A 12391-nucleotide genomic window follows, 5' to 3' on the forward strand; every position below is an offset into this window, starting at 1 on the left:
TCCTTGAGGAGTAGCAGCTTTGCACACACTTACTGTACAGCATGGCTCCCAGTTCTAGTTCCAGCTACTGCTCAGGCTTTTACATCGAGTTGTTTTTAATAGGCTCAAACGGTCCCACGCTCGCATTGCTGCACACTTGAGGGAATCCAAAAGTAGGTGGCATCATTGCTGTGGGAACTTGTTTGGGGATTACAAGTGCTAACAGTGGTGATTTGTACTGTTCCTTTGTGCATCTCCCACTGTCTTTCCTGCCTGGAGACCAGGATGTGCTCTACCTCTCTGCAGAGAGATGGGAGCCCAGTGAAACTGAGTTACTTGCTTCTTTATCAAGTGTAGACATAAAAACATGTACACAACATGTGCTCGCACACATTGTGGGTGTAGTGAGTCTCTGTTTCATATTTTCTCTCTTCCTCTTTCTCATGCATATTCTCAGTGTGCTTTATATAAATTTTTCAGGCTTTGACCTAAATCAGTGGAAATAACTGGAATAAATTACACACCATTGCTCACCCACCTGACTCTGCCACTGGAGTCTATAACTAGCCTCTGACTGAAAACACCCACGCCCCTTTGCAGACCCATGGCTAACTCACCTGTGCATAAACCTAGAGAGTTTTACATTACATTTGCTATTATCTCAGGCAGCTCAAAATGACTGAGTAAGTAGGAGTTTGGGATAGTGTTCAGGGACACTTTTAGAACTGTTGATAGACACACTGGCTGCTGCAGGATTGAAGCTATGACCTTTTTGTTCCGGGGAAAGCCTTTAACACGAGGCTGCCTGCCACTTTTTAGTCAGCAGGGTCTAAAAGTGTAATTTTATAATTAAACCACCTCTGTCAAGCGGCAAATCTTTAGCAAGCAGCACTTTTGAATATATGAAAGGAGCTGAATGAGTCAATATTAATCTTGTGGGTTGTTAGATTAATGTGATAGACAGCAGGAACAGCCCAAGGTATGAAGGGTGAACCAAGACATCCATTACCTGATTGGAGGGAAAAAGATGAGATTTCTTCTAATGGGAGCATGGCCCAAAACTTAACCATGGACTGGAAGTCTTCCTGGACACAGTCGGAGGCTTCTTCTTTCTCTGGTGGTTGGGTTTGGGAGAGCAGGTTGGGGTGACATTTGCCAAGGCTCGCCCTATTGTGTAGGTGAGAGGAAAAGCACTTTTAGCAGGAACATATTTGGCCCACTGGGTGGAAGTGATGGCTGCAGCGTGGGTTTCACAGTTGGTCAAAGATAGCCCATCTCTTTTTGGTTGGAACGCAGAGGCGTGTCTGTGTCTAAATCTGCCATGTATGTGTGCGCTTGTGCATATGTGTGTCTAAGAATTATCATCCATATTTTGAGTAGGTCTGTGTGAGCAGTTGTACCTATTTTCAGCATGAGTGGTCAGTTACTGTCCAGGCCAATTAATAATCATACAGAAACATTTGAAGAGCGCAAACCCTCATAAGTACTTTACAGCTCTTAAAGCTGCTGTACTACACTTCAATTTGTATTAAATGTTTTATTTCTTAAGATAGCAAGCAAAAATGACTTACAATTAAAAAAAGAAAATTCTTAGTTATACTTTACATATTTAAATGCCCTGAACATTTTGGGTGATTTAACATTAGATTTCTGTATTTGTGCTTTTGTTTCTTCTCGCTGGTTTAATGTGGGTGGGGCTCTGTTGGCAAAGGGTGATGTCATGCACCAATCACAGTTTAGCGATATTTAAGTCAAAACGTGGTGACTGTTGGTGTGTCATTTGCTTGTGTTTCCAGCGTAGACAAGGAAATCTTACAACTACAAATTGATATTGTTGTGTAAAATCAGGGGAGTACCCTTTAATATTAAAGACTTCTTTTGTTTTGTAGTATTACATCACACAGATATTAGTATGTACTTGCTGATAACTGATGCAAGAAGAACCTTCTAGCAGTTGCCACCAGATTCTAATCAATTTGTCCAAATGTCATGAAAATCTAAACTCACAAGAGAAACCAGAGAAACAGCCTTTCATCAGAAACGGAACTGAACTACATTCGTTGTTCTCCCTGTTGATCCTGCAGCAAAGACTTACACGTGAAGCCACCCACTAGTCCTCATTCTCAACACCAACATATGGTAACAAACAAGGGCCTCGGGCACTTCCTATTGGCTGCTGGCCTCGCTGACATCATTTCACTCTCTTTATGCCAGTAACCCACACACCGGAGTTTCACACTTGGGCTGTAATCACTTTGATGATCTGGAGGCTTGACCTTTGCAGACTCATGTAGCCTTACACTCATGATATCTCGTCTTCTCAGAAATGAGTTTCATTCCCGAACAAATTACTGTACACAACATCCACATGAGGATGAGTCATCTTAACACCTTTACCTAAGGAACACTGTTACTTTTGTTTGTTTAGGCCAGAACTTATTTACCATAGCTAATATGGACTGCTCAGTGGGGTAATACAATGTGTTTTTTTTCCTTTATTACTTTTAGCATAGATTGTAAAATGAGAATGTTGTACTCCAGATTGGGCTTTCATTGGAGAAATGACTATTCTTTCCCTTCCTAATGCAGTACATCGCTGTATGAAAAATGAAAATGGAAAAAAAAAAAAATAGAAAAACAAGGACATGACCTCAGTGGCTACAGTGGTGGTTGTGGTCATCCACCCAGTGAGTTCATGGTTGCAGAATTGGCCAAAATGCATTTTTAATGAAACTCCCCTCAAGAGAACAATTGTTGATTAATTAGTCATGTTATTATTGTACTATTGTGATATATATAGTAATTTAATTCATGTACTGTTGAAACACTGGGCTGAACATTGGTGTATGGATATGCAAATCTGTACATAGGGTGAATTTTTCTGGGGGACGGTTCAGAGCAGGGACAAAATACGAAAAAAAAAGGTTTATGAGACAAGGCTTTCAAATATTATTAATGTCTGTGCTGAGTGGACTTTTCTTTTTAGAGTCTAAATAGGGTCATTTTGTGTAGGTGTTAATTATTATCTCTGCTTTTCCTTTAATAAACCACTCTACAGCTGACCACTACCATTCTGGATCTCAGCCTTTTTTTCTCATTCATTCTCTTTACATTCTACGTTGCTTTTAGCTCCTCTGCCGCTCGATCTCTCCAACACGAGTTGTTCGCTGGGTGCCCCGACTGTGGTCGGGCCCCTGAGGCAGTGGGGTTACAGACAGATGGCAGCACAGTTGTAAAGCCAGGGGGGTAAAGCGAGGAGGTTAGCTGGCGTGGCAGCGGGTAAGGAGGTGGTCCATTCAAGGGCACATTGTCGGTTGCCTGGGTGGAAGGAGCAGGCGGCTGGAGCAAAGAGCCGAGGCTCGATGGGGCCTGCAGAGATGATGGGAGTCAAGGGTCGGTCTGATGTTATTTATAGCTGTGATGAGAACAATGAAGCACAGATAGACTGTTGAGGAGGAAAGAGTGGACATTGATATTGATTTTGTTTTGTTATTAGCCATTGGTTTAGTTTAGAGGTGCCTGCAGCAGATATATAGTAAGAGTACAGTGTCATACTAGCAGCTATGTGTAATGTTACAGTGGTGCTTTCAGCAAAATGCTAATTCTAGCATAGCAACATGCCCACAATGACAGTGCTAACAGTCGTTCAGTAGAAATGTTTACTATGTTAAAGATTTTAGTTTAGCACATTATTATGCTAAGATGCTAACATTTGCTAATCAGCACTAGTACAGTTACAGATGAGGCTGACGGAAATGTCATTAGTTTAACAGGTACATGGTCAATAATCAAAGTATTGGATAAATGGTGCTAGAGGAAAAGTAAAGAAATCACCAAAGTTTTTACATTTCACCCTGAGGGGACCATTAATAGAGATATAAAGATAAAGATGTTTCATTCTAAAACTTAAGTGTAAGCCTCATGGTGGCTCTGCAGTAAGTGTTGCACTGTACTTTGAAGGACGAATAGTATTTACAGCAGTGACATTCCAGAGTGCTGATTGTGTTTAAGAGGTTTAAACACCTTCTTGTGAGATAAGATGTTACATTATTGATGTTCAGTGTATTTGCAATGCAGGCATGATATGCAATGGCAATGATACAAACAGGCAATATTTGTCCCGGTGAACTACTAGATTAATAGTGGAGTGCCCTTTTATTTTGATCTTATCAATACTGTTGAGAGAGCTTTAAACAAGCACAAGCCCACTCATTAGATCGCTCTATCGGGTGATTCAGCAAACCAAGGCTGCGCCCCTCAAAACCTCACTGCTGAAACAAAGCCACTGGTATCACTCCTACCTCTCAGTTTGAATCCCTTTCACTGCAAGATCTGAAAAAGCTCACAAACAGATGCAGAGTCGTGTTAATTGCTCAGTCACATAATTTTGCCTTTGCTGTTGTCAGTATCACAGCAGAACGGGAGAGACGGGTTTTTGGCACTTCATCATCGACAAAGCTCTTTTTTTTTTAAAGTTAGCTTTCATTTTTTAGACTTCCTACATTCTAAGAGAAAACCCCATTCCTGTTGGTTAGTTCTCACCTTGGGTACTTGGTGGGGGGGATGTGCTCTGCGAGTACACGTGGGGAGAGATCTTATGCTCCTGAATGTGCTGACAAGCTGGTTAAGTGGGGTGTGGTCCCTGGTGGCACACAAATGCGCTCTGTTTTATTTTTCTTGCCAAGTCACATTATCATATTGTCTACTTTATTGCACTCTTAAATCATTTCTGAGTTCTCAGTCCACTAATGCAGTATAGAGTTTAGCAGTCATAGCTTATATTTGCCTGCATTCCTGAGGTTGTTTATGAATTGTATTGTAGTGTTGTTGTTTTTTTTTTATTGGGAATTTAATTGTTTATCTTGTATAAAACTGTGATGCCAGCACCTGACTGGACTTACAATGCGCGCAGACTAGTGTTGGAGAGAACTAATGGGCATCCGGCAAACAAACTATTGGTCCACTCCATCAGCATGACACGTGGATTTAACAAATCCTATTTGCATTAGCATATTAATTTGAATCGCACATCTCCGCCACATGGTGCATGTAGTCCATTCATGCTTATCTGACACACATTTCGATACATCCTCTTCCAGCGGATAAAAGAAATCTCCATGTGCACGCATGTGTTTTCCCCTAATTCCTGTGCTCTACCCAGACTCCTGTCATTTTCTCTGAACAGCCACCCCTTCTATGAAAAATGAAGTTACTTGATATGCATTATAAATAGCTGCTCCGCGATTGGACGAGCGCAGATTCTCCTGCAAGTTCTTCCGTATAGCAACAGCCCCCTCCCATCTCTCCTTCTCGCTTCTTTTCCCTGGAATCCCCTCCCCCCCCCCCCCTCCACCCCACCCCCCACCCTCCTTCCGATCTCCTTCCCTCTTTCAAAATGCAGACAGATTTCGTCCTCCATGTGGCTTCACCCCTTACCCACAATGCACTGGGTGCTGCCACTGGCTTTAGATGTGGCAGGCAGTGTCTGTGTAGGGGGCTCCTCTCTTCTCTCTCCTCCTCTCCTCTAAGCTACAGACTGACTCGCTCCTCCCGCTGGCTCCCACTGCTGCGGCAGCATCTGGATACAGTCGCCATGGCAACAGCAGCGGGCCTGACCCCACCTCCTCTCCCTTTCTCCACACACACACAGACACACACACTATCTCTCTCTCTTCCTCTCACACAGACGCTACCCCTCCCACTCCCCCTCTCCTTCTCTTAAGCTTTTTTTTTTCCTCTGCGCGACTGGGTGCGTTTCCTTCAAGCTTGACCTGGATTCTGTGTGCGGCGCCACGTCTGCCATGCTGAATGTGTGACAGTAGTGATGATGACACAGTGAGACGGGTGTGCATGGTCAACTGACCTGTTTCCAAGAACTTTTAGGGTCAGAGTCCAAACAGGAAATTACCCCTTTTCATCTCATCTATTCTCCTTTACTTCTTTTCTGTCTTGCCATACTTTTCCTTTCATTTTCTTTCTTTAGCTGTTCCTCTTGTCTGCTTGCAACCCCTCTTTCTATTACTACCACCTTGTCTTTCCTTTCCTTGTTTCTCACTTCCTCTTCTACTCTTCTCTCCCCTCCTCCCCTCCAATCACTACCACCATCCTCTTTTTACTCCCTACCCATGTGCTACAGGAAAGAAACAAGGGGCAACAAAAAAAAACATGAAAAGGAGTCAGCTGTATCCTCCCTCCTCCATCACTGTACTCCATATCACACCCCGAGCCACTCTGCAAATCCCCCCCCCCCCCCTCCTCCCCCCCCCCCCCTCCTCTCCCCAACATCCCCCATCACAAATCCTTGCCTCCTCCTCAGCTGAATATTTGAACAAAGATATCAGCCTCCTGAAGGCAGATATCGCTCCGTTTTTGTCACATTGACGTATGTAGCCCTTAAATACACAGCATTTATTGTACATTTCCTCTTTTTTTGGCTCTCTTTGTGACAAGATGTGGGAAATCCAGCAGCAATGTGCGCACATGGATCTGTAGACCCACACTTTGCTTGATATGACTCACAGTTATTATTCATTGAAATACAAGTTTCCTTAGAGAAAAGGGCTCTCTGTGCAGGGATGGGAATGCAGTAGATGCTACAGCTCACCTATTACAACAGATGAATTAATATCCGGGACCGCACTTTATATAGGTTACTGCTAACTCTTTCATTTGTTTTTATTCCTTTAATGTGAAACTTAGTTTATATATGAAACGTTATGAATCTCACCTAATGCAGTTTCATTTTGGTGATTGTTTCTTTTCTTTTTGTTATTTATATCATCTTCATTGTTGACCTTTTCTTTTGCGTTATCAGCTTAGTTATGTTCCGATCTGCATATATGGTGTGTACTACCCGTACTTTTAAATTGCCTTGTATTTTTATTTTCATTTTATCTCACACTCTGAAAGATCAGCAAGCACTTTGTAAGAGCTAATAGGGATTTAAAAGAAAAAATCAATAATAAATTCTTTGTCTGTTTTTCCAAACATAACATGCGATTCAACCATCCGCAGACATAAGCAACATAGAGAAACAGACATGAACACCCCCAAATCATCAGGGCTTTGTGGGATGAAATAACAAAAATACACTGTATCTGCACTGAGACTCAGTTCTTCAGAGACAGCTGCACCTCCTGGAAACACTGATCACTGTGGAGACACTCTGTATGTTGAGTGAGAGCTGGGACAGTACAGTAACACAAATCCCTGTAGCAGTGGATCAGTGAAAAAATGGTGACATTAAAACAGTCATCCCTGTTTTACCAGGCGGCCGAGTGTAATGCTGTTTCTGGAAAAGCAGCGAGGCTCGAACACCTGTTGGTTTCCGGGGAAAGACATCTCTTCTGTTCTTACGAGCCTGTTTGTGTCTGTGTGCTCTCATGTTCCCTCCAGATTTGGACTATGAGAGATATTTATTTTGATACATGACGTATGGCTCGGACAGAGGGGATTCACAGGAAAATAACAGCCGTGAGGGAGTGTGCCGTGATCAAATTAGTCTTTCTAATTCAATCTTTTCACAGCACTTGAAGTCCATCATGGTTTATTCAGTAAGGTGAGCATACTAATTGTGTTCTGCCTTCTCTCTCCCTCCTTCTCTCTCCTAAATGATTTTTCTTCATCCCTGTATCCCCACCTCCTTACTGCAACACACTCCCTCTCCCCTTTGCCCTCCCTTTGCCTCTCTCCTGTCCACACCCCCAACCCTCTCTTTCCGTACCCCATTTCATCCTCCTGTAACAACCCTCGGTCCCTCTCTGGGTGTCTTCTCCATCTCCACTCTCTGTGTAGTAGAGGTGGTAGACCAGCAGAGGGTGCTGAGGACAGGTTGCCTGGTGACCGGGGTCCACACTCCACCCATTCGACGGAACAGCAAGCTGGCCACCCTGGGGCGCATCTTCAAGCCCTGGAAGTGGAGGAAAAAGAAAAATGAGAAGCTCAAGCAGAGTTCCACAGGTACAGTGCAGGGTGGTTTGGGTGGAAGGAGGCTGTAGATTTCCAGGTTCTACGAACAGATGCACTCGCTCGCATTTCTCCTCATCCCCCCCTTATAAATTACCTTAGGGAGAGATAATGAGAGGGGGTGGGTGAAAAGATGTGGCAAGCAGAGTTCTAACCGTCTGAATTAAGTCAGTCCTCATCATCTTATAATGACTCCAGGGAAGTGTTCTCTATATGTTATATATATTTTAACAACATATTGTGTACATTTTAAAATCTAAATGAAATAATCAATGGAAGATAGTTTTATGAATTTAGGGATATGGTTGACATAAATATCACAAAATGAATAAGAATATTTTTCCAATGTACCACAACATGGGAAATGTAATGAGCTATGTTTCAGTGTTTTTGCATTACATTAGACATGGCTCCAGTTTGTGCTGCTCATGTTATTATTACATTTGACTCACAGAGTTAAGCATCTTAATATGTGAAAAGTAATTTTCTGGCAATCTTTTGAAAAAGTCAGGAGGCCATTTAACAACACTTAGAGCTGTTTTGACTTGTCTTCTAACCATCTGAATGAAATGATATTATGTTTGCAGCACAATAAAAAAGATTTTCATGCTTTTTACTGTAACTGTATTTAAAAAGCTGTCTGAAAAAAAGAGAGAAATAGAAAGAGAAGAGATTAAGCAACAGGGGGTGCAGCATCAATTCCAGAAATGACTTTCTATCAGTGGAGATATTTCACATGAATGCCACATAATCTTGTTTATCCACAACACAGAACTCATGACAGCTACACATACATTACTTCTCTTATCCTCTCCCAGATGTAGCATTATCCAGCGGTCTTCTATGCCACGACCCAAGTTCCCCCACCCAGGGCTGCTGCTCAGATGGCGCAGTCCTGCTCGGAGGATTCGGGGGGCCTTTGAACCCAAACCTCACAGTCAGCAGCGTGGAATACCTTGGTCCTGAGGAGGAGCATCCCCCTTCAGGTAGGACAGTCCCTCATTGTACTTGGGACCAACTAATCAATAAATATGACAGTGCTGAAAAAGCAAAAGATTAGGGAAAATGGATTTGTAAAGTGGCTGGGTGTCTTTGCTTCAGTTTTATAGTAAATCAATATGAGAGTGTATGAGATCGCTGTGATCAATTTGATAAAAAGCTTGGAAATAATCCGACTGAGGATGGAAAGCTTATATGCTGTTCTTGCGACAGAAAAAAATAAAACGATATTCATGTTATAAAATAATCGTAAATATCTGTTGATTTTGTTGACATTTTGCACATAATTGAGATGTTTGTGTTTGAATCAGTGTTCTACTTGCGTACCATTAGAGGGCAGCAAAGACAGTTCAATCACGTTCTTTGCCTCTGCTCTCACCTGCCATGAGAGGTCTACAAATGTCCATTAAATGTGTATTTGGTAGAAATCTAGTCCTTTATTGCTTAAACACACAATAGTTTTGTAGGCAGTGCTGTAAGTGCATCATGGATTTGGTTTTTATGTATAAAGTTAGTACAGTATATATACAGTACATTTCAGTTACATTTTACAAATTATAAAGTGTACGCTGAGCTGCTCTGCAAAATATTACAAGTTGCATTACTGTTCTTCATTTAACAGTATGTTAATTTTAATTCTGTTTTCAAAACTTCAGCAACTTATATTTCAGTAATTACTCACAAGTTGATATTTTCAGTTAATTCTCAGCAAACTTCTTTTAATTTGTGTTTCAGTTTAATCAAGTGTTTTTTTTCACCAGTCGTGTTAAAATACTCCTTTACAAGCTGTTTTCACAGCTGCCATCTGATTAATAGTAAGATGTTATTTTTGTTCTTCACAACAACACTCAACATTTAGAAATGTTTTGCTCACCGATCATTAATGTCCTGCAGTAGCTGCCCCTCTCCAGGACTGTGAACGAGTGGAAGACAATGTACCGCTACCGGAGGAGGAGGGAGACGAGGAGGTGCACCCTGCCGGGGATTTACCTGAGGGACTGCAGGACATGGGAGACCAGATGGAAGAAAGACCCGAAGAGGAGATTCTTCCAGGAACTTCCCCACCACAAGTACCTCCAAAATTTATGCCCCAGCTGAGTACTGGAGATGGTGAGTGCTAAGTCATTTGGTTGTGGTGGAAAAAATATTTAGATCCTTTGTATAGTAAAGTACCAATACCACAATGTAAAAATACTACATTACAATAAAGTATAATACAATATAATCAACAAAATATAGTTACAGTATCGAAAGTAAAATTAGTCAGTCTGTACTGTGACTGATACATTATTATTATATTATTTGATTTTTAATTCTGATTTTTTAGGACTTAAAGTAAAAGTGTGCATAAGTACAGTGGTTACTTTCGGTAATTGAGGGATATATCGTTCAGCAGAATGATGCTCAAGAGTTCCAAGTCGAGCTCACTGCGTTAGTGCAAAGACTGGGTCATGGTGACACAACACATTTAAAAGACATTTTTTTCTTTCATTTCTCATCTGTCTGTTTGAGGAATTTGAAAGTTGGTACTGCTGCTTTGTTTCAAAATCAAGGTTGAAGTAACTTAGATTCCAGCCTCCAGACTGATGTGCACAAAGTAAGATGAGCCACATTTTCCAGCAATGTTACTGTAGTAGTACATATTGTATCTTTTAGATACACAGCAGATGGAAGATGAAAGTATGGGGGGGTTTTTGCTATAAAACTTGGCAAGTTTGTATTTTCCACTGTGTTCATATTTTTTCCTCCACATGTTCAAATTCCTTCTCATATTAAACAGGTGTGCAAGTCAGGATATGAGACTCTGGATATGAGAGTCTGAATTCCCATGAGTAAAAATGTAAATGTGTTTCCCAAACTTCAGCTCAGTATCTGAAGATAAACTCCAGCCCCTGTGACCTGCAAACTAATATACAGGGAAAATAGAGATTCTGTTTTTTAACTTTCACTGTCTCTCTCCTCCAATATCCCTCTCTTTCAGATTCAGGCCCTGTGTCGCTCCCTGCTCACCTGCCCAACTCCTACCTCCCCAAGGAACCTCTGCCCAGGGCCACAGAAAGCCTCGCTTCAATGACCCTGCCGTTACGAGGGCCCCTGGCCAACCCCTCAGGGTCCCCACATCTAGGCAATATGATTCATCCTCCCATGCCCCCTAGCTGCATTATGGAGGAACTGCAGAGAGCCTTCGCTTCCAAGAACAGGCAGGAAAGGTGAGTCCTCAGGTTGACACCGCACATCTATTTATAATACATCTATTTATATAATATCCACACTCAGAAATACTGAGACAGCAAATATTGGGTGGCCATCAACATCATTCCTACCTGTGTCCCCTCAGTGTCCATGAGGGTTGTGAGCAGGGCTCACCCCCGCGGCTGTGGTGTTCTGACGGGCGGCTCTCTCGCTCCTGCAGTTCTGAGAACCAACACACAGTATCCTTAGTGGGTGGCTGTGTGGGAGGTGGAGGGTCTGATTGGCCCAAGAAGGAGGCAGAGGAGAACAAGGAGAACGTGCGGCTGGACCAGTGCTTCTCCAACACCTCGGGCCTCCCCACCGACCTGGATGGCTGGAACGAGTCTGTCATCTCTGGTGCGTAAAAAAAAAAAAAAGTGACTTAAAGTGTATTCTGTAAGCATTTTGATATTTGCACAGTTATTTCTTGGTTTTGTTTTGGACCCGTACTGTACACACTGGATTTAAAATGAAACTCACACTTTGACATTAAGGTGCTTGACATTTTCTTTAATTTGAATGTGGTTACATCTGCACAGGGATAACAGTGGAGCAAATAAGGCCCTGACATTTACCTATTTTACTGTCTGAAAATTGGATGGACTGTCATGGCCAGTAATTATAGTTTGCTTCGAGCCCCGGAGACCAGCACTTCTACCCTGGAACTAAATGGGCTTTGGTTTTCTGTTGCATCAATTAGCTTGTGGACTTAAACTAACAAATTTGCACAATTTAAAGCTGCATTAATCAATGATTTTATATCAACAATGGGTCAAATTACTAAGTGAAAGAGGTTGCTTGTAGTCATGTATCCACACAGAATTATCACCTAACTCAACAGTTCCTCTCAGTTCCACAGAGTAAGTGGGTAGGGAGGGACTGGGTAGAGGGAGAATGTAGGGGGTAGAGTCTTAGTTAGTGTCTTTTAGTGTCTTTGTTTGCGCTGTTCATTTAAAATGTCCTGTAACACAAAACAAAATTTGATATCGCTCCCATGTCCATATATTTCCAAACTGCAAATACTATGTACTATACTCACTATAGTGAGGATATTTGTTGAGATTAACCATCTTGTGAAATTTTTGGGATTAGGTATTGGAAGGTTTTATTCATTTACACTATGTGTTGGAATATTGTTTGGAAAAGAGAAGGAAGAAGATTCTTATAAAAGTCATACAAGGCTGATATTAAGTTATGAGTTTCCTGTGTGTTAATG

The 12391-nt window shown here is 41.9% G+C and overlaps 1 protein-coding gene across 1 annotated transcript in view; it reads left to right on the forward strand.

Annotated features, from left to right (window-relative positions):
- The window catches only part of phactr3a (phosphatase and actin regulator 3a), a 28360-nt gene that overhangs the window by 8727 nt on the left and 7242 nt on the right, over nucleotides 1–12391 (forward strand). The window contains exons 2-6 of the mRNA XM_041058905.1: nucleotides 7774–7938; nucleotides 8763–8930; nucleotides 9838–10053; nucleotides 10925–11153; nucleotides 11282–11532. Of these exons, the coding sequence (XP_040914839.1) occupies nucleotides 7774–7938; nucleotides 8763–8930; nucleotides 9838–10053; nucleotides 10925–11153; nucleotides 11282–11532 (1029 nt within the window). The remainder of the gene's footprint in view (nucleotides 1–7773; nucleotides 7939–8762; nucleotides 8931–9837; nucleotides 10054–10924; nucleotides 11154–11281; nucleotides 11533–12391) is intronic.

The sequence above is a fragment of the Toxotes jaculatrix genome, chromosome 2, assembly GCF_017976425.1.
Source record: "Toxotes jaculatrix isolate fToxJac2 chromosome 2, fToxJac2.pri, whole genome shotgun sequence".
Taxonomy (NCBI): domain Eukaryota; kingdom Metazoa; phylum Chordata; class Actinopteri; family Toxotidae; genus Toxotes; species Toxotes jaculatrix.